Source organism: Erythrolamprus reginae, chromosome Z (assembly GCF_031021105.1).
Source record: "Erythrolamprus reginae isolate rEryReg1 chromosome Z, rEryReg1.hap1, whole genome shotgun sequence".
Taxonomy (NCBI): domain Eukaryota; kingdom Metazoa; phylum Chordata; class Lepidosauria; order Squamata; family Dipsadidae; genus Erythrolamprus; species Erythrolamprus reginae.
The window spans coordinates 29,350,607-29,373,748 of NC_091963.1; the positions used below are offsets into that span (position 1 = coordinate 29,350,607).

General features: G+C 40.2%; 1 protein-coding gene and 1 long non-coding RNA gene across 2 annotated transcripts in view; one reads left to right on the top strand and one right to left on the bottom strand.

Moving 5' to 3' along the window:
- Positions 1–1,046: 1,046 nt before the first annotated feature.
- LOC139152987 (uncharacterized) lies at positions 1,047–20,661 on the bottom strand. The gene is made up of 3 exons (XR_011556740.1): positions 20,590–20,661; positions 5,176–5,245; positions 1,047–2,064 (listed from the first exon to the last, which is right to left on the bottom strand). It is a non-coding gene; the product is annotated as an uncharacterized lncRNA (long non-coding RNA).
- STAM (signal transducing adaptor molecule) overlaps positions 1,386–23,142 on the top strand; it is a 44,751-nt gene continuing 22,994 nt past the window's right edge. Inside the window, exons 1-7 of the mRNA XM_070726471.1 lie at positions 1,386–1,695; positions 12,307–12,391; positions 16,312–16,387; positions 16,476–16,571; positions 17,278–17,424; positions 20,050–20,140; positions 21,073–21,265. Of these exons, the coding sequence (XP_070582572.1) occupies positions 1,656–1,695; positions 12,307–12,391; positions 16,312–16,387; positions 16,476–16,571; positions 17,278–17,424; positions 20,050–20,140; positions 21,073–21,265 (728 nt within the window). The 5' untranslated portion in view covers positions 1,386–1,655. The remainder of the gene's footprint in view (positions 1,696–12,306; positions 12,392–16,311; positions 16,388–16,475; positions 16,572–17,277; positions 17,425–20,049; positions 20,141–21,072; positions 21,266–23,142) is intronic.

A 23,142-nucleotide genomic window follows, 5' to 3' on the forward strand; every position in this document is an offset into this window, starting at 1 on the left:
TTTCATTCAAAATTTCTCTTAACAGACAATTCTCATAAATGAAATCTATCATAGTACAGTATTCCATTTAATTTATTTTATAATAATGGCCTTTATAAAATGTCTTTTTTTCTAAGTACTTGAAGGAATATAGCAGGTAATAAAGCCCTCCAAAAAGAGCACAGTAAAAAGATCTGATTCAAATTTCTTCTTATCTACTCGAACTTTTCGCCCCAGCTCTACCAAGCACTCTATTCATAGCTTCATCTACAGTTGACTCTTTAAAAACAAAAACCTGAACTCTTACTATTCAAATGGCCCTTTCATTTCTATGATTTATGCCCAAAGGGGCCTCTTTGGAAGAAATATTTAAGTATATTAGTTAGAAATATTGTTTGTGTTATACATTTAAAGGAACATTAAAGGAATTTAATCAAAAGATCTAACTGGATGACAAAATTAGAATATTCTTCTAAACTTTTTGATGATTGATATGAATTACTAAGAAACATAACACAAACAAAAAACATTTAAAAACATTGGACATGGACATTCTTTATTAAAAATTAAATAATAATAATAGTAATAATAATAATAATAATAATAATAATAATAATAATAATAATAATATATGAGTTACTAACAGTATATTGCATTTTATTTTATGACAAATAGATGGTACATTAATTGTATTGTTGGGAAGTATGTTGAGAGAATTTTTTTTAAAAAAATTTACCCCAACAAAAACCTGGACTCTACTACTCAAATGGCCCTTTCATTCCTATGATTTTAAGCCCGAGGGAGCCTCATTGGAAGAAATACAGTATTTACAAATATTTTAGTATATTACTTAGAAATATTGTTTGTGTTATATATTTAAAGGAACATTAAGGAGGGAAGCTAATCAGAAGATAATGGATTTAACTGGATGGCAAAATTGGAATATTCTTCTAAACGTTTTGATGATTGATATGAGTTACTAACACATAACACAAACAAAAACATTGGACGTGGACATTCTTTATAAAAATAAATAAATAATAATAACAACAACAACAATAATGAAATGAGTTACTAAAAGGATATTGCATTTTATTTTATGAGAGATATTTGGTACATTGCATTGTTGGAGTGTACAGTATGTTGAAAGAAAAAACACAGGGTTTTTTTTACCCCAACAAAAACCTGGACTCTATTGCTCAAATGGCCCTTTTATCTTTATGATTTTATGCCCGAGGGGGCCTCATTGGAAGGCCCACCGGCTCTTGCCCAGACCAAGCCTGAATGTTTTAAATGTTTTACTTCACTCGCCTATCCATATGTACTCACGCAATTTAATTTTGAAATGTGGGAGAACCTGTTGTTGAAAAGCGTAAAACTACAGCCCACCGTCCCACCCCAGACTCGGTAATTTCAAACGCCGGGCTTCAGGCAATGCGGAAGACACCCCTTTTCCCTCTCCCGACTGGCACTGGTTGTCTGGAGCTCCAAGCGGCGAAGGAAAGGTAGAGCTCCGGGAGAAGAACGTGGAGCGGGTTAGGGCGGAGCTTGGTCCGCTTCGGGTCGCCGGTGCCTTCGGTCGAGTCGCCGAGTCGTCGGCGTCCGTCTTCTTATCCTACCGCACGAGGTCGGGGTGGGGAGAAGCGGGCGCTATTCGCCTTGCTGAGCCGAGAAAGATGCCGCTCTTCACCAGCAACCCCTTCGACCAGGATGTGGGTAAGTGGGGGTGAGGGAGGCCCACCTGTCGTCACGCCGGCCTGGGCCCTATCCAGAGCGGTCCTTTTCCTGGGCGCTTCCCTACCGCCCCCTCCCCCCGGTCCTCACGATGTCGTCATCCGGGTCTTTGTGAGGCTTTGCTTCATCCTTCTCCCCACAAAATGGGACCGCTTCTCTATTCCCCCCGCTTCCTCGGAAATATTACCCAGCCTTGGATTTTGTCCCGGAGACTGGAGCACAACTGGAGTCCTTTGAATTAAATAGCCAGCCGTCTTTAAAACCAACCTTTCCCAGACGCGGTGCCCTTTACAATCATTAACTTCAGTCCCCTTCGTCCCTGGTTCGGGGAGGTCTCGGAAGTGGGGAAAGCTAAAAACATAAAGGAACATAGATAAAGTTCCCTGTTATCTTTTATTTTCTACCTAACACCGTTTATAAGGTGAACCCCGCTTAGTGTTGTTAATCTTGTTTTTCGGTCTTGCTGAAACGGCCTCCCCCCCCCCTCCTCAAGTTGAGGATGATCCAAAATTATCCCCCCCCCCCGCAAATTGAGGGTGATCCAAAATTTATTATTACAAAATAAATCATTGTCCCAGAATAGTAGCTCCAGTAATTAATTTGGGTGCCATATACCTCATGGGGTTTTGACCTGTATGGGCTTCTGTTTAGAAACATTAAATGGAAATGTAGTACCTATTGTACTTTTGACAATTTTAAAATAATATTTTAATTATTTTCTTGCGCCTTTTAATGATCTTTTAAGGAACTTTTTAAGCTGATACTACCTCAGCATTATGTTTGATTATTATACAATATTAGTTTTCCATTTTATTGACTTCCTTGCTTTTTCTGTTGTAAACAAATAAGAGGAAAGCCTTAGGATAATTAAATAATAATTAAATAGCTATAGTCTTATGTAGACTTTCATCTCTATGATTGTAAATAGCTTTTAACCTGAAATATATGAGGAACAGTCCTTTATTAACATTACATCATTGCATATTATAACCAATGGATAGTTATCATTTTCATATTTCTATCTACCTACCTACTTAGCTATCTATCTACTCCCAAGGGACTCTGGGTGGTGTACAGGCTTATGACAATAAAAATAATATAATAACAATTTAAAATCCCATTAACTTAGTCATCTCATGTCTTACAGTCCTGTGGCTGGAATTGAAGAGTATCAGTCAATCACCGTCACTAGGCCTGCTGGCAAAGCCAGATTTTCAGAGTTTTTCATAAAGCCAGTAGGGTGGGGGCAGTATGGACTGTGGAAGTTCCATATTGCCCCCACTGCTGTGATGCTACAGAGAAGGCCCTATCCTGCAATCCGCCAGTCGACATTGTTTGGCGACAGGACCTGGAGAAGGCCAAACCTGTGGGCTCTGATTGGTCATTGGGAGGCATGCGGCAGGAGACGGTCTCAAAGATAGTCTGGCCCTAAGCCACAAAGGTTTTTATAGATGATAACTAACTCCTTGAATTGTGATCGGAAACCAATTGGAAGCCAGTGCAGCTCATGGAGTGTTGGTGTGACCTGGGTTCACCCACGACAGCTCATGCAGCTGCTTTCTGGACTAGTTGCAGTCTCCGAACACTTTTCAAGGATAGCCCCATGTAGAGCGTGTTGCAATAATCAAGCCATGAGCTGATGTATCTACAGGTAGGGCTGTAAGTGAACCTGTGCAAAGATCCCCCTGGCCACAGCTGAGAGATGTTCTTCAAGTCTCAGCTGAGGATCCAGGAGGACCCCCAAATTTCAGACCCTTTTTGAGAGGATTAAGGTTCTCCCCTCCCCCCCCCAGAGTGAAGGACGGACAGATGGTATGGTCCTGTGGAGGGAATGCCCAGAGCCACTCAGTCTTATAGGGGTTAAGCTTGAGCCTATTAACTTATCCTGACTGTTACGGCCTCCAGGTACCGGCACATCACATCAATTGCTTCACTGAACTGGCACAGGATGGAGATGTACAACTGGGTATCATCAACTGATACCTCACCCCATGCCATTGGGTGATCTCACCCAGTGGCTTCATGTAAACGTTAAATAGGAGGGGAAAGAGGACTGAACCCTGTGGCATCCCACAAAGCAAGAGCCTAGGGGTTGACCTCTCTCCTCCTACCAACATCAAGAGGGATCAATTGGAGACATAGGAGGAGAACCACTGTAATACAGTGCCTTTCACCCCCAACTCCCCAAGTTGTCACAGAAGGATATCATGGTCAATGGTATCGAAGGCTGCTGAGAGGTCAAGAAGCACCAGGATAGAAGAATAACCCCTATCCCGGGCCCTCCAGAGATCATCCATCAACATGATCAAAGCAGTTTTGGTGCTGTAGCTGAGCCTGAAGCCTGACTGAAATAAGTCCAGGTAATTGGTTTCATCCATAGTAGCTGGAGCGCCATCACTTTCTCCACAACCTTACCTACAAAGGGCAGGTTGGAGACTGGCCTAAAGTCCTTCAACTCGGCTGGGTCCAGGGAAGGCTTTTTGAGGAGAAGTCTCACAACCAATTCCTTTAGTAGCTGCAGAAAAGACCCCTCATTCAAGGAAGCTTTGATCAAAACCTGGAAACAGCCGCGTGTCTACTCCTGGCACCTATTAATGCCTTTGGTGTAAGAATTTATGCAGTGCAATTGTATTGTTATATTGCAAAATTGATTTGCTTATTTGCAGTGAATTAACTCTTCTTTTTCCAAGAGAAATATGTGAATCAAGAGTCCATAGGTTCAGACAGAGTAGATAACCTAGTATTTTGGGTCAACGTATTATCCTTGGTCAACATTGCCAAGATATCTCAAGAGATTGATTCAGAAGAATCTTTTCCATACAAAGCTTAATACTAAGAATTTTCAGATTTAAAGTTATATCGTATGTAGAAAAATGGAAATGCAAACTAGTGTTATTGGTCACCAACAAAGCATGAAGGATATTAAATAAATATGAAATGAAGTTAATTCTCTTTATAACTTCATTAGTTATACAGAGTAATCAGTGATTCATAGGAACTTGTGACATGTTTGTCACAAGGCTGCATTAGTTAATATTCTGTAAACTGTAACAATATGTGAATGAGAAATGCTTCATTTGTACTAAGGTCTACATTGAGAAATTCAAGGATGATTTCTTGGAGTGACACAATGAATGTTTTGACATGTCCTGCCTTGTAGAGAAGCAGTTTGCAGCTGGTAAAGAAGCAGTTTGTAGATCATATTCTCCTACTTACATTTTATTTTCCTATCATAATTTTCTAACAGAATTTAGGAATAGGCTTTTGTTTGTAAGTTTTTCAAATCACCTCCCTATATCTTCCTCCTATAATGAGCTGCTTAAATATTTGAAATTTCAAGATTTGAAATTAAGGCATAGAATAAGAAAAAAGAAGGAGATAAAGCCAAATCTATACTTTTAATTATATCTCTTGAGATTTCTCTATTTTTACAAAAGATAATTTCCATAACTATATACTTACCACATCTATATACTTCTTCATAAACTTTTGTTCTTTAAACATCTCATCCACTGTTCAATCCTCATTCATTCTGTCAATGAGAGTAAATCATTTAGTACTTTCTTAGTGATAATTCAGTTTTATGGTTTATTCACATTCATTCAGCATCCATTCATTTTTTTATTGTATCCACCACACATATTTCTCACCCATTCCAACTCATATAACTTTTATGTTTTTTCTGGAATAAGTGTTTCTTATTTTCATACAACATAATGTACAAAAGCACACAGCTATATATGAGATAGTTCAATAAACTAATCCTAGTAACAAATCACCTACTGTTTTTCTACTGGAATTTCCACATTTTAAAATTTCTCCATCAACTTTTTCATGAAATTAAATAAACAATCATCAGCCCATGGACCAGTCCATGACCTGTACTGGATTGGTCCTCTTAGGACAATGACCTCTTAGGTTTCGGGTCACACATGGGCCGGATGAACAAGCAAAGCTTTATCTGCGCATGTGCAGGATCAAGATGGTGTGCCCCTTCCCTCTACCCAGTCTGTAGAAGACAGCTTTTCTTCTGAAACTGGTCCCTGGTGGCAGAAAGGTTGGGATTGTTGAAGTAAGATTATTATTTTTATTATTATTTATTGGATTTGTATGCTGCCCCTCTACGCAGTCTTGGGGCAGCTAACAACAATGATAAAAAACAACATGTAACAATCCAATTTAATAAAACAACTAAAAACCCTTATTATAAAAACCAAACATACACACAAACATACCATACATAACTTATAATGGTCTAGGGGAAGGAATATCCTAACTCCCCCATGCCTGGTGACAAAGGTGGGTCTTGAGTAATTTGCGAAAGACAAGGAGGATGGGGGCTGTTCTAATCTCTGGGGAAAGTTGATTCCAGAGGGCCGGGGCCACCACAGAGAAGGCTCTTCCCCTGGGGCCTGCCAAACGACATTGTTTGGTCGACGGGACCCGGAGAAGGCCAACTCTGTGGGACCTTATCGGCCGCTGGGATTCGTGCGGTAGAAGGCGGTTCCGGATATATTCTGGCCCAATGCCATGTAGGGCATACATTCTTAATTTTCTTTTTGCCATTTCTGTATAGTAGTCTTGACTTAAAACCACAATTGACCCCAGCATTTCTGTTGCAAAATAAGAGATTTGTTAAATGAGTTTTGCCTCATTTTATGACTTTTCCCCCACAGTTGTTAACATTGACATTGTTAAGCCACATACTTGTTAAAGCTTCTCCCCTTGACTTTGCTTGTCAGAAAGATAAAGAATGTGATCATGTGACCCCCCAGGACATGGCAATTATTGTAAATACAGTATGAGTCAATTGCCAAGCATCTGAATTTTGATTATGAGATCATGAAGTGATCATTTCACTGTTTTCAGTTGCATTGTAACTTTGAATGGTCACTAAATGAAGCATTAAAAGTTGAGGACTACCTGTATAACTTACAATAACTATGTTTTTTACATTCCTAGCTTGCATAACTTGCCTTTTAATAAGGGAATAATGATGACATTTTTCATTGGTTAAGATGGAGTATTCACAAATACATAAACAAACCACAGTCATACTTTATATTTTTCCTGCTACCATATTTACAGCTGCAGTCATATTATTTTACAGGGTTCTTACAGCATTGAAGTATTTTAAAATGAAGGACATAAATAGTTTGTGATGTAGCAAGACTTTTCTTGAAAATCCATTACAGTATATATTTTTTGTCTGTCAGTATCTTTCAGTTTTAAGATAGTGATTAAATACTATTTAGTCTACAAGGCTTTTATGTCATTCATTCATTCATTTATTTATTTGTTTATTTATTGGATTTGTATGCCGCCCCTCTCCGCAGACTCGGGGCGGCTAACAACAGCAATAAAACAGTATATAACAAAATCCAATACTAAAAACAGTTAAAAACCCATTATATAAAAACCAATCATACATACATACATACCATGCATAAAATTGTAAAGGCCTAGGGGGAAGTGTATCTCAGTTCCCCCATGCCTGGCATACATACATACATGTATACATACATACATGTCTATAGATATGTATAAAGAATTGTCCTAAAAATGCGAGTTCCGGGTGTATTTATAAATGAAGAGGCAACAGCCATTGCGATCATCTACGGAACATTTAAAATTTATTAAAAACTACTAATAAGCTTTCGTTAGTCCTCTACTAACTTTGTCAGAGTGTTAAAATCCTCATTGAAGACAGTTGATTTTATATAATGCTGCTCACTTTGTTCATTGCCCACGTCACAGGCCTACACATTTCCTTCCCTCCTGTAATTAGCTTCGCTGTTGCTAGCTTAGTCATGTAAACAGGTGGAATTGCTGTTCCTTCTTTATATTTTGCATATTGCCTCTTTCTCTCTCCAGGGGGTAGAGTAGGCAATATGAGGCAATATTTGGGATGTGCTACTCACCACTTTCTCCCCCTTGTTGTTATTCCTTCCTTCCTTAGATACCCACATTGTCTCCTCTAGCATCTTTTATGCCCATGATCGTATATTGGGTCTGCATTGTTCTACAACACCCCCCCCCCCGGTCTCTGTGCTCTTCCAGTGTGCTGTGCTGCATGCAATTGGAGTTTGCCCCATCTTTGCCCCATAAGCTGTTCCTTATGCCTACGGCGGGATTTTTTTCAGATCTCCATCTAACCCTAATGATCCATCCCCCCCTAGGCCTTTGCTGGTATCTTAACGCCTGATATGTCGGCGGTATAAATGTGGAATTCATGGAAGAACAGGGCCATGACTTTAAGTTCAAGGAGACTGAGGTTCTGGCCCATTACGAAACAAAGGGAGGCTGTCTCCTGAAAGAAGCCTAATTTTCAAATAAAAACTCCATTAATAGACACATTGATATACTATATACAATAATTTACAGGGACCCTCCCCATTGTTAAATAATTATATTAGATATTCATTTGGCGATTATATTTTGTGTGTATCTAGGTGCACCTCTGATTAAGTGTTGACTCCTATCTACTGCCTAGGCTAATCCCTGCAGTTTTCTTGACAAGATTTTTGAAGATGATTTGCCATTGCCTTCTTCCTAGATCTGAGAGAGTGATTGGCTCAAAAGCATCCAGCAATCTGTGCCTAGGACAAGATTAGAACTCACAGTCTCCTGGGGTTTAATCTGCATTAAAGCTGCATTGTTGCTAATTGATTTCCGAATGCAATTCAGAGTGTTGGTTATGACCAATAAAGCTCTATATGGCATTGGACCAGATTACTTGCAGGACCATCTTCTGTCTTGTTTCCCAGCAGCCGGTCAAGTACTACAGAGTTGGCCTTCTCCAGGTCCCAGCAGCTAGACAATGTTGCTTGGCGGGACGTAGGAGAAGTGCCTTCTCTATGGTGGCCCCGGCCCTTTGGAACCAACTCCCTCGAGAGATTCGCACTGCCCCCATCTTCCCAACCTTCTGCAAGAGCTTAAAGACCCATCTTTGTTGACAGGCTTGGGGCTATTGCTAACATCTAGTCCCAGCTGACGAATGAATTCGTGTTAATTGTCTGAATATGAGTAATTGGAATTTTAAAAAGAACTTGGGGGTTTAGTATGATTTTAAATTATATATCATTTTGTTGTGACCTTCCCTGAGTCCAAGGAATACGACGGCATGCATGCATGCATGCATAAATAAATAAACAAACAAACAAATACACACACACACACACAATCAATCTGCATGGGGCTACCCTTGAAGAGTGTTCAGAGACTGCAAATAGTTTAGAATGCAGCCGCACGAGCAGCACCTAACACCCTCTGTGAGTTGCACTGGCTACCTATTAGTCTCCAGTCACAATTCAAAGTGTTGGTTACTTATAAAGCCCTACATGGTTTAGGGCCGGATTATCTATGGGACTGTCTCAATCCGCATACCTCCCAGAGACCAATAAGATCTCACAGGATTGGCATTCTCCAGGTCCCATCGACTAAGCAATGCAGGTTGGTTGGCCACGGGAGAGGGCCTTCTCTGTGGCTGCCCTGGCTCTAGGGAACCAATCCCCCTCCCCTGGATGTCAGTATTGCTCCCACCTTACTGGCATTCTGAAAGGCTGCGAAGACCTGGCTTTGCCGGCAGGCCTGGGGGCCATGAATTTGACATCTGTCATGGTCGATTTGTACTGAATGTACTGAATGGTATGCATGTGTGTTGATTGGATTGTCTGAGGGGTAGGTTTATAGTTTTAGATATTTATATTTGACCTTTTAAAAATTGTATTGGTATCTTTTGTAAGCTGCCCTGAATCTTTTGGGGTTGGCGGCATAGAGGTCGAATAAAATAAATAAAATAAAATAAAATAAATAAATAAATAAATCACTACACCAAACTAACAAATCTATTTTATAAATAAAACCTTAGTATAATGTGTTTGATCCATTATTGTGAATGGTTTTTCAGTATACAGTAATACCTCATGATACGAACTTAATTGGTGCAAGGAGGAGGTTCGTAAGACGAAAGGTTCGTAAGACGAAACATTGTTTCCCATAGGAAACAATGTAAAGTCAATTAATCCGTGCAACCAAACCCCCCCCCCCGCAAAAAACCGGCTTTCGGCGACTGCTGGGAAGCCGCGCAGCTGTTTTAAAAGGTGACAGCCGGCCTGGGGGGCTTCCCATCTGTCTCCTGAAGCCAAACGGCAAAGCCGAACTTCCGCGTTGGGCTTCAGGAGACAGCTGCGAAGTGGCGCGGGTGTTTTAAAAGGTCGCAGCCGGCCTGGGGGGTTTCCCAGCACCCCCAGAACCCGGAGGTTCGGCAAAAGTTCGGGGTTCGGGGGGTGCTGGCAAGCCCCCCAGGCCGGCTGTGACCTTTTAAAACACCCCCGCCGCTTCACAGCTGTCTCCTGAAGCCAAACGCTAAAGCCGAACTTCCGCGTTCGGCTTCGGGAGACAGCTGCGAAGCGGCGCGGGTGTTTTAAAAGGTCGCAACCGGCCTGGGGGGCTTCCCAGCAACCTCCCGAACCGAACCCAGGGTTCAGCAAAATTTTGCCTCTTCTTACGAACTTTGTTTGAGTTACGAACCGGCGTTCGGGAGGCTTCTGGGAAGCCCCGCCGCCCGGCTGTTACCTTTTAAAACAGCCACGCGGCTTCCCAGCAATCTCCGAAAGCCGGTTCGTAACTCGAAAAAAGTTCGTAAGAAGAGGCAAAATTTTTCTGAACCCCGGGTTCGTATCACGAGTTGTTCGTAAGACGAGGGGTTCGTATCTTGAGGTACCACTGTATATAGGTAATTTGAATTATGTTTTGTAAATGCAATTTCCTGGCACAGATAAGTTCTAAATTTTAAGATTGATTAATTAATTAATTAATTAATTAATTAATTAATTAATTAATTAATTAATTAGATTTGTATGCCGCCCCTCTCCGGAGATTCGGAGCAGCTCACAACAACAAAAAAGTACAAATCCAATGGTTAAAACAATTTAAAACCCTTAATATGTAAAAAAAATCATACATCTCATACAAACCATACATAAAGCGGAAATGGGCCAGGGGAATCAATTTCTCCATGCCTGATGGCAGAGCGGTTTTAAGGAGTGCGAAAGGCAAGGAGGGTGGGGGCAATCCTAATCTCCGGGGGGAGTTGATTCTAGAGGGTCGGGGCCACCACAGAGAAGGCTCTTCCCCTGGGTCCCACCAGACGACATTGTTTTGTCGACGGGACCCGGAGAAGGCCAACTCTGTGGGATGTAACTGGTCACTGGGATTTGTGCGGCAGAAGGCGGTCTCGGAGGTATTCTGGTCTGATGCCATGAAGGGCTTTATAGGTCATAACCAAGACTTTGAATTGTGACCGGAAACTGATCGGCAACCGATGCAGACTGCGGAGTGTTGGTGTAACATGGGCATATTTGGGAAAGCCCATGATTGCTCTCGCAGCTGCATTCTGCACAATCTGAAGTTTCCGAACACTTCAAAAGTAGCCCCATGTAGAGAGCATTAAAGTAGTCGAACCTCGAAGTGATGAGGGCATGATTGACTAAGCAGTGACTCCTGGTCCTGGTAGGGCCGCAACTGGTGCACCAGGCAAACTGGGCAAACGCCCCCCTCGCCACAGCTGAAAGATGGTTCTCTAATGTAAGCTGTGGATCGAGGACGCCCAAGTTGCGGACCCTCCCTGAGGGGATCAGTAATTCCCCCCCCCCAGGGTGATGGACGGACAGATGGAATTGTCCTTGGGAGGCAAAACCCACAGCTACTCCGTCTTATCAGGGTTGAGTTTGAGTCTGGTATTTAATGTAGGACACATAGCTGATGTTAATGACATCAATTTATTAGTTGTAGCACTACTATCAGAGTAAATGCTGAATAAGATTCATTTTTTTGAGGTTCTAAGTCAAATATGGAACAAAAATAAAGTTGCTGATCTTTAGTCTTTGATAGAAAGCTTATTTACTTAGCTTTTTCTAATGTGAAATGCTATGTAGTCTCGGTACTTTGACAAGTATTTACAAAATAGAAATGTAGGATAGAAATCAAACATAAATATTTTTTAGAAGTTGTGTTGTATTATGGGGATGATTGGCAAGCTCAGCATGACATGTAAACTTAAATTGTCAGGCTTTGGATTTAGAACGTATAATTAAGCATGATTACAACAGATGGCAAAGAGAGCGGTGGCAAGAACTACAGAGCACTCACAACTATTGCCACATATTTTCCATTATTTCTTTTTTCTAGAATTAAAGACTTTGACCCACTTTTTGTGTTGTTCCTAGCTTAGATTTAGAAGTCAGAAATTATGAATAGTTCTAAATTATGTTTAAAAACAAATGTAGAGCATGCAATGAGAAAAAAATATTACTGGCTTGTAAGATATACAGTAATAGCTGTAACATAAATGTGTTAACTTGATGAAGCAATGTGTTAATGTTTTCAGTAATGAAATTCTGCTGTTAAATATATTCATATTACAAGTACCAGCATATCTTAAAATAGTAAAATAAATTCTATGCCTATTTTTTTTAAATATCATCTTTTAATAATAGAATGCTTTACAACCACTTAAAACTTATGGTACATAATTCAACATAAATTTTGGTACTAAATTTTTATTCATACTTCACTTCTCTATTTGTTAAGAGAAAGCAACCAGTGAAATGAATACTGCTGAAGACTGGGGACTCATATTAGATATCTGTGATAAAGTTGGACAATCACGGACTGGGTATGTATTATCTTGTTTGAATTAATTTTGCAATATTTCAAAGGACCTAGATGTTTAAAACATGTAAGGTACCCCTTGGGGCAAGCATAAAATTATATGAGGTAATTCCCAGGTTTGCAAATTATTTATACAGTGATACCTCATCTTACGAACTTAATTGGTTCCGGGATGAGGTTTGTAAAGTAAAAAGTTTGTAAGACGAAATAATGTTTCCCATAGGAATAAATGGAAAAGCGATTAATGCTTGCAAGCCCAAAACTCACCCCTTTTGCCAGCTGAAGCGCCCGTTTTTGTGCTGCTGGGATTCCCCTGAGGCTCCCCTCAATTGGGAAACCCCACCTCCGGACTTCCGTGTTTTTGTGATGCTGCAGGGGAATCCCAGCAGTGCAAAAACGCGTGCTTCACTGGCAACAGAAGTCCGGAGGTGGGGTTTCCCAGCAAGGGGAGCCTCAGTGAAATTGCAGCATCGCAAAAACACGGAAGTCCGGAGGTGGGGTTTTGAGGACTTCCATGTTTTTGTGATGCTGCGATTTCGCTGAGGCTCCCCTCGCTGGGAAACCCCACCTCCGGACTTCCGTGTTTTTGTGATGCTGCAGGGGAATCCCAGCAGTGCAAAAACGGGTGCTTCACTGGCAACAGAAGTCCGGAGGTGGGGTTTCCCAGCGAGGGGAACCGCAGCGAAATTGCAGCATCGCAAAAACACGGAAGTCCGGAGGTGGGGTTTTGAGGACTTCCGTGTTTTTGTGATGCTGTGATTTCACTGAGGCTCCCCTCGCTGGGAAACCCCACCTCTGGACTTCCGTTGCCAGCGAAGCTCCCATTTTTGTGCTGCTTGGATTCCCCTGCAGCATCGCAAAAACACAGAAGTCCGGAGGTGAGGTGTCATATAATTTAGTGTGTGTGTGTATCAGTACATTTATCTTTTATGAGCGCTTGATAGATTATTTACAATGTTTTTCTGTAACATAGTTATTATTACAAGGCTGTAATACTGAGACATTTGTCGATATGATGTGTATTATTTTTGCTTAAAGTTTCTTTTGTATTAAGTCAGTATGATTCAATGTTGTTATGATGATTCAATGTTGCTATGCCCTTCAGGTATATTCAAATTTACGAGTCCTTGAAGTAAGCAAAATTAAAATTCAGCTTTTCAAATAAGACTTTTAAATTATTAAGTGAAATGATTGTCATCAAATATTTCATCAAATTTGAATTAATATATTGTATTTTATGCCTCATTCTCTAACACTATCTTAAAATGCATGGTTGTAAATATTTATCTTATTAAATGCCTTCCTTCATTTTTCATATAAAATAAGAACATAATTATTTTATCAAATTGTTTTTCTTCTAATTATTTTTCTGAAAAGTATAATGGAGATTACTGCCTGCAATATGACAAGACTACAAGTCCATAAAAAATATAATGATCATATTATTTGGCTTACATTTTATTAGTAGTGTCAGAATGATGCAGCAATTTATAAAACATAGAGACCACCAAATAAATTTAGCTGTATATTCCACCAGACTACCCTAAATATACAAAGTAGAAGTCTGTACAGGAAATACTTTCCTTAAGACTGTTTGAAGTTACAGAGCTGCTGAAAAAATAGACTTATAACCCATGCCCAAGTTGTGACTGTTGCAGCACCCTTACAATCATGTGATCAAAATTCAGGCACTTGCACTTACAGCTGCAAAGGTGCTTCAACTCTCCTATGTCCCACCCTGCCTCCCTGCTTTTACGGCTGCCTTACACAGAAACATTTGGCAGCACAGTGCCTGAGCCTGAGGAAGAGGGAGCCCAGGACCTTCAGCAACAGCTTCCCCTGCCCCAGACCTCTAATTCATCTTTGTTGTTGCCACTGTCTCTGAAAAAGGCTGGCTCAAGCCTCAGGTTACAGTTAACCACCATACAACAATAGTGCAAAGTTCCAGTTGCCCCGACATCTTGCATTCCATAAACCTGCTATATCCACTGACTTTTGCGGTTTTTCTCACGCTGCTAACAAAGCATATCCGGTCTTATCCTATAACAGTGATGACAAACCCTTTTCTTGTTGCGTGCCAAAATTCTGTGTGTGTAGCCGCAATAACAAAAGTGTGTGCTGATACCCACAATGCAATGCGTGCCCCACCTGTGCATGTGAACATGACTGCCCTGCGCATGTGAACATGACTCCAAGTGCATATGCGCTTTACCACACATGTGCCATCCGCACATGGCCCCCCAGCCGGTTTTGGACCTGGGAGGTCTCCTGCACCAAACTTTGATAGTGCGAATGGTATGCTGCCACTGCCGTTCCTCATGCTCCTGCCAGCCTTGTGCTCCGGGCAGCGTTCAGCATGGACTGGGAGCATTCCCAGTCAGCATGCTTCTTACCACAGCCGCTGGGGAAGCAGCAGTGTGAGAACTACCGCTGCCAGTGTGAAGGAATGGGTGTGGCAGGAACAGCAGGCTGGGGTTTCCCTCCTTTCCCACCAGAGACTTTTTTTCCTTTCCAGATCAGTTTCAAGCAAGCTGTGCACAAACATCAGCAGCTCTTGTGCTGCTACCTGTCCCACTTGCTTGGAGCTGGTCTGGAAAGAAAAAAAAACGCAGCTGAATTAGACGGGACTCATCTAATCCCTCGGAATGGGTCTCCATGTGTAGCCTTCCCACTGAACTACCCCAGTGTTCACCCACCCAAAAGGAGCCCATTCTCTGATCTCTTTCGAGTGTTTGTTCTTCCCTGCATGAATGAGCTGGATGGGCGAAAAGTGCTTCTCCTCTACTTGCATGCCTGTTACTGTTACATTTTCTCACATTCACTCAAGCTAAATACATCTTGGACAGAATTTTGCTTGGGATTTGTTTAAATTTCAGATGAAGCAGATTACCGTATTTGGATTCTTTCAAATCTGGATTCAGAACCAAAACAACCTCATTCATCCAGACATCTTAGCAGCTTTTAATGTTGAGAGCAATGTTGTTGTATTGGACCATCTGTGAGAATTAAGAGCTGGAAGAACTTTTATGCAGTAGTTCACTTCTACCTTAATAATGGCAATTCCAGTCAGCAGTGGTAGAAAAGAAGCAATTCTACTACTGTGTACTTCTGTCTGCATTACAACATGATTCTGTGTCTCCTCACTACAAAGCAGCATCCATATAAGATATTTGAAAGGGAATGCCCTTGGGAAATGGGAGAAAGGGCCATAAAGTAGACAATGTCCAGAATTAGCAGAAATAATGTGGGTATGGGAAATCTCTCTGAAGGGACTCTCCCTAGTCTTGGATTGTAAAGTGAGAGAAAATAAGGAGAGATATACTTTCGAACTTGGGAACCTTGCAATAAAGTTAGAACCAGAACTTCTGGGCGTTCTTTTTGTCTGAATTACCTTGCAAATTTGACAGTGTGAAAGTTATGAGGTCTGGTTGGATAGAAACAAACTCCCAGCAAGAGGTAATTGGTGTTTGTCCTAAAACACCTGTCTTCAAGTCTGTTGGCTTTGGATGGAATCACTTTTCTCCTGCAGTGGACCTGGGTCTCAGATGGGAGCCATGGCCAGGATGTCATTTGATGAGCTAAGACTGGTTGATTCTTTACTTAGGTTGGGATGTTTTTGGCGCAATAAGTTATGAATTTATCACCATCCATTTCAATGACTGTACACGTGATTAGTTCGAAAATAATACAATTGATGCAGAATACAACAGGGATGCTGATGGGTAAGAACTATTATGCAAGCATAACAGCTTTCCCCCGTTTGTTACATTAGCTGCCAATTATCTCCTGACTCTGATTCAGAAAGCTATGCTTAATCTGTAAAGTGCTCTAATGCTTTTGTTTCAGTGTATCTTAAGAACTGTCTCCTATGGCTGTACCAGTCTTGGCCAATATATTTTAAAAATACTTATTTTATTTCTTTAGGCCTAAGGACTGTCTTCGTTCTATTATGAAGAGGGTGAACCACAAGGATCCTCATGTTGCTATGCAGGCATTGACAGTACGTGGCTTTTTATTTTTTAAGAAAACTTTAAAATAAATTTATATAGTTAAATATTTAATCTTTATTTTTCTCCTCTTCTCTTTAGCTCCTTGGAGCATGTGTCTCAAATTGTGGTAAAATATTTCATTTGGAAGTATGTTCAAGAGATTTTGCAAGCGAAGTAAGCAATGTGCTAAATAAGGTAATATAGTTTAAAGCTGGTTATATAGCTTTCAGTTTAGAAGAATCATAGTATAAAAGATAGATATTCACCTTGAATAATATACATAAGGATAAATAACTGTATGATTATCATGGGAATGCTGTTTTTTAACGAAAATAAAATAACCAGTGTTATTTTATTGAAGCAACACTAATTCAAAAAAGTTAATGCCATGATAAATGAATTGGCCCTTAAAGTGCTTATATGCTTTTGTTAAATTATCATAATGGAGGCCAAGGTTGGGAAGGGAAGACAAAAAAAAAGCAACAAAAACAACCCCTCCAATGTTTTCACTATAGCTATGAGAAGTCTTAGTGTATATGTAACTTGGAAATGAATACATTTCCAAGGAAATGATGTTCATGTTGTCTCTACTCTTATTAATTGAAGGCAATACTTAAACAGAATTTTGTAATAATAAGTTTATGAAACTCCTAAATGAACTGTTCTTTTTTTTTTTTTGAGTCCCTTATGGAAGCCTGAAAAAACTGGCTGTTTTTATGAATAGCCAAGAAGTTTCTATGTATAACATTCAAATCATATTTTCATAAATATTTTTTAAAAATGGTTTTGTATCCTCTGAATGCTATTAGAAATTAGTCCATTTGTCCAGTGATATCAGTCTGAAAAAGTAATTAAAACTGAGTCTGATGATCTTACAGTAAATATTTTATCCTTTCCACAGGGTCATCCAAAAGTCTGTGAAAAGTTAAAAGCACTCATGGTAGAATGGACAGATGAATTCAAGAATGATCCTCAACTTAGTCTAATATCTGCTATGATAAAAAACCTTAAGGAACAGGGTGTCATGTTTCCAGTTATTGGTTCACAGGTAAAGTGGTAATAAGTATTATCTTTGTATCCTTACAAACTCTTCTTTGTTCCTTCATTTCTACTCTTTCTGTACTTCTGTACAGAAGTACCATGTAGTATGATATTACTACATACCATACAGTTTTCGGAGTATAAGACACATCTAGATTTTAGAGGTGGAAAACAAGGAAAAAGGTATTCTGAACCAAATGGTATAGTAATATATTATTTAATAAAATACTATTTTAGTAGAATACTTTTTACAAACGTATACTTTTTACAAACATGTACACTTTTTACAAACTTCAAACTTGACACTTTAAAACTTGTGGACTTCAACTACCAGAATCCCTCATTCAGTAATTTTAGCTCAGGAATGGGAATTGAAGTCCACAAGTCTTAAACTTGCCAATTTTGAATACCCTTGCACGCCTAATCCCTAACCCTGGGGTCTTCAATCTTGACAGCTTTAAGACTAGTGGACTTCAACTACCAGAATTCCTCTTCCAGTCATGCTAGCTCAGGAATGGGAGTTGAAGTCCACAAGCCTTAAACTTTCCAGTTTTAAGACTAGTGGACTTCAACTCCTAAAATTCCTCCTCCAGTCATGCTAGATGGTGTAAATATTGCGAAAAATGGGCCATTTTTTCACAAAAATGGGGTGGCAAAGGTCTGGGGAACCAACAGAGAGCTCCTGGGGACTGGGGGAAGACAAAAATGCCTATATTTTTGTGAAAAATAGAGGCATTTTTTGCCTCCATTTTTTTTACCATTCCCCAGCACTCTCTGCAGGCTTCCCAGACCCTCCCTCCAAAAATGGGGCACAGGGGGGCTTCGGTACAGCAAAAATGGCTGTATTCAGTGTATAAGACGCACTGCCATTTCCACATATAAGACTCAGGTTAAAAGGGTGCATCTTATACTCCAAAAATATGGTATTACAGTGGTCCCTCATTTTTTTGCGGGGGATGCTTTCCAAGATCACCCACGAAAAACCGCAAAGTAGAGATGCTATATTTACAACATAAATATAACATAAAAAACATAAAAACATAAAAAGCATGGCATCCCCCCCCACCGATACCCCACTGCTAATCTGCTAACAAAATTTACCACTACTTGTGCTTTTACTATATTTAGGATCATTGATTTTAAAACTGGTACTGTGCCAGAAGCTGTAAGAGTTATGTATCCTGAAAGGTGAAGAAGCATGTCTAGTGTAGACTAACTACCACCAGCACTCATGAACTCTCCTGTAACCTTTAAAGATTGCACGTCTGACCTGTTGTAGCAACTATAGACTACTTTTTTCCTGATCTCAACAAAGAAATCAGTGGAGTGAACGTAACGAAGTATCGTATTCATATCCATTGTTGCTATTTTTATAATGACAAAGGCACTTAAGTGCAAAATGATTTTGCTTTTTAATTAATGAACAAATTTACTGTTCAAATGGGTTATATTCTTATATTTTATATTTTAGATGTTATACGTTTAGCAAATGTCAAACAGATACACCAAGTTTTGTCAATTCCTGTCATGCACCCATGAATTTAGACTGAAACTGAAGTAGTTTTTTCTGAGTAATTACTTGCAGAATTGTGTTTTTTAGAACAGTATGCTTCCTTCATAGGCCGTTGGTCTATTTCAGGGGTCCCCAACCGCCGGGCCGTGGACCAGTACCGGGCCGAGGGGCATGTTGCAGAGTTAGCAGCTGCTGTGGAGCTGGCAAGTGCCAAGCTGTTCCTGTCTCTTTCCCCTCCCGTTCACTCGGGACCGCTGTTTGCCTCGGGCCGAGAAAACTTTTGCTTGCTTGCTTCCTTCCTTTCCTGTCTTTCTTCCCTCGTCGAAAGTGGTCTATTTCCTCCTCGCAAAGCCCTCGCTCTGCCTGCAGCTCAGACGGAAAGGCTTTGGCATTGTGCAGCTCTTTTTTTGCTAGGCTTTCCTGGGGGCCTGGGTGGGAGCGAAGCCAGAGGTGTGTGTGTGGCCATGAAGCCCCCACCACCAGCTCTGGTAATTTTCTTTTGGAAGGATTCCTTGCTTCAAGAAAATTACCGGACCTGGCAGTGGTGGGCGCTCCAAGCAGGCAGCGATTGCAAAGGAAGGCAACTGTGTCCGTGGAGGCACCTCCCCCACTTCTGGGATTATTTGCTGCAAACCCAGCCGGAGCAGGCGGTGGGGGGGGATTCCTCTGAAACTGATGGAAGGAACGAAGCAAGCAAGCAAAAGTTTTCTCCCTCAGGTGGACCGCCTCGGCTGGAGGCAAACGGCGGTCCCGAGTGAACGGGAGGGGAAAGGAAACCATACCCTCCTAGCCTTCCTCCCTCTGTCACCTCGGCTCCCCTGCAAAATTAAAAGGGGGGGAGGAAAGAGAGGCAGTGGAACGATAAGCCACACCCCCATGCTTAATCCCGTCCCCCAACCACACCCCTTTCTGCCCCCACCGGGCCATAGAAAAATTGTCTTGGTGAAACTGGTCCCTGGTGGAAAAAAGGTTGGGGACCACTGGTCTATTTGACTTGTCAAAGCCAATTGGAAATACAATATGTTTGAAGAAAAAGTGGGACTATTTTTAATAGATTGAATATTTTGCAGTGATTCTTTTAAATTTATACAAGGGTTTGTTTGTCTATGTTTTGATCAGGCTGCAGAACAAGCAAAAGCAAGCCCAGCTCTAGTAGCCAAAGATCCTGGAACAGTAGCAAATAAGAAAGAAGAAGAGGATTTAGCTAAAGGTTGGTTTACTTTAAAGGCAATACAAACATTCAACATTTACAGTTGATGATTTAAAAATCATTTAGATTATATATTTTACATTATTTGTATGAAAATGTAGTTTTGAAAATGTAGCATATATTCAGTTGCTTTTTGTTGCATCAAAGACAAATTCCTTCTGTGTCCAATCACACTTGGCCAGTAAAGAATTCTATTCTATCTAGTGTGAAATGAAAAAGTAGGGGGGGGGGGGGGGGGGAGCTGGCCTAAACAACAGTGTCAGAACACATTTAGTTATATAAATAATGTGTGGACAGATAAACTGAAGGCTAATAATTGCTTAGCATCAATTAAACTGTTTTCCAAGGAAGTGGCAATCAGAGTATTTGGTTTTTTTTAAAAAAAGAATTATTATAAAACCATTATTATAAACAGGAAGTCAAAAGAAAATGTAAGACTAAGATAATACCTTAGTCTGTGTTGTTTTAATCTTATTTTACTTTCAAGGCTCTGCCAAATTTCTGGCCAAATTTCACTAAGATTTCAAATAACCTGCAAAGAATAAGAAAAATAGTTAGAAAAAGACTTAATGTTCAATTCAACTCAAATAACAGCATAAGAAAGAAATACATATGTGAGAAGTCATGAACACGGACCAAAATCCTAATTCTGCACTGCATTTAATTTAATTATAATTTATTAGTACTACTGTTACTGCTTTGCATATGTGATAATGATAATTAAATTAGAAATAGATCAGGGAAATATCAAACAGGATAATAATACCTGAATTGGATTTATTGATTGTGTATCTTCAGTATGAGTTGTGCTGGGCTAATTTAAATGAATATTTCCACTTTTTTTATTTTTAAGGATATATTATACAAATAATCACACAACCAAAATGGCATAAATTTAATGAGAATTTATTTTTTATTTTTTTGCTTCACAGCAATTGAATTATCACTGAAAGAACAAAGACAACAGCAAACTCCACTTTCCACTCTTTATCCAAATGCTACAACTCTCTCAACAAATCACAAACACGAGGGGCGAAATGTTCGAGCAATTTATGATTTTGAAGCTGCTGAAGATAATGAATTAACATTTAAAGCTGGGGAACTTATCACTGTTCTTGATGACAGGTAAAAGGAGTGTCTCTTGGAAATACAGAATTGTTAAATACTTTTGTACTTACTTGTTATTTTCAGTTATTGTGGCATTTTGATGCTGTCCAGTTCAGTAGGGCTGTAGTCTATGTTTTAATGATCTTTGGACTTTTTTATATTTAGATTATGCTTACCTGTTAGGCCTAGTAGCCTAGTATTACTAATTTGTTTTTTCAATCTTGGTCCTTTTTTTAAATGAAAGGATCCACTGAAATGAAAAGTCTTTAAATCTAGTGGGCTAAATACAGATAGATACAGGGGGGTGAAGTCCTCTTCGAACAATTTTTGTGGAAACTGGGTTCTGTATGTGTCTACTGAGCTCTGCAGTGATTTTAGGATCTGTGGTCTTGCGATCCGCTCTAACAGTTCGCTTTAGAGTCCGACATTCTCTCTCAGACAACTTCGACTTTCGACCAGACCTGTGCTTGGCTGAGGACGTTTTCCCTTCTCTTTCAAAAGCGGTCATTACTTTTGAGACATTACTTCTTGAAACGCCAAACATTTGGGCGCTTTCTGTTACACTAACGCCTGCCATTCGATCACCAACAATTTGGCCTCTTTGAAAGTCTGAGAAGTCTGCCATTTCTAGAAGGTTATAACCAATTTCCTTAAATTTCTGTAAAAAAAAGGTAGTTTAAAAAACATTCAAAACGTAATTTAACAAAACAATTAAAATATGTCAAGTTTTGATTTATTTGAACATGTTCAAACATGATGATGCCAAAAAGTCAAGTGTTTCCATTTTTTTGTCCACCCCCTGTATATCAGTTCCAGAAAAGAAGGAAAACCAATAGTAGCATATGTGAATACAATTGTTTAATGTGGATTTCAAAAGGCTGATGATTGTGATCCTTGCATTTAAGTGAACACAAGTAGAATTTCCTCTTTAAACCTCTTGCCTGAATATATTGGGGTTGGGGAGTGATGAGACAGAGCAGCATTTGTGATCTGTTTTTATTCTACGTTGAACTCCACACAAATGTCTGAATGGGGCTGTTCCCTCAGAACTCAGAAAGAATGGTTTTGTAAGATGTTATGCCATAGCCTGTGGTTCACACATAGGATTTAGCCATTTGTTTGGCGTATCAGCAATATGCAAACACAGTCATCAGTTTACATTTAAATCAGGTAACTGTGGCTTATTCAGTTAGTACCTTCTGGTAGTGCATCTGTTCTGGAACATCAGCATTATTGAACATATTCTTTTATGTGGCCTAATTTTGGAATTTAAAAAATATTGGGGAATGTGTGTTTAAAGAAGAATGGTGGAATGAATCTGAGAAATCTAAGACAATAGCATACAATCATTTTCTTCTGCAAAGTATCCTGTAATTGTAGGGGTTTACTGGTGAGTTGTATGCCCATTCATGAACTGTTGGATCACTATAGTATAGCATTGCCTCTCTTATGAAATTCTTGTGCAGCATTCTTTTGCTGCATTAGAAAAACAGTATTTCCATGAAGATTCCTTGGAGTGAAATCATTTTTTTCTTGGATATAGTAATCATATTCAGCAGGTTTGTATATCCCTAATCCTTTCAAAAAAATAAAACCAGCAAAGTGTCGCATTCCAGGCGGCTGAAAGGGGCCTCCGGTGGCAGGAACAAGGGGGGCGTGCTGCCTAAGTTAGCCAATCCTGGCTGAGACGGTGGCGGCGGCGGTGGGATCCTGGGGCGCTGCTCCTCTTCGAAGGGAAGCCGCTGGAGCCGCCTCAGCAGTTGCCTCCGCCACTGTCTCTGCTGGGACCCACTAACTCAGTGATGCGCCTGCTTTGTCCCTGCCACCCGGAGGCCCCGTGCAGCCACCTGGAATGCGACGCTTTGTTGCTGGGTCCGGAGTGGAGCTTCCGCGAG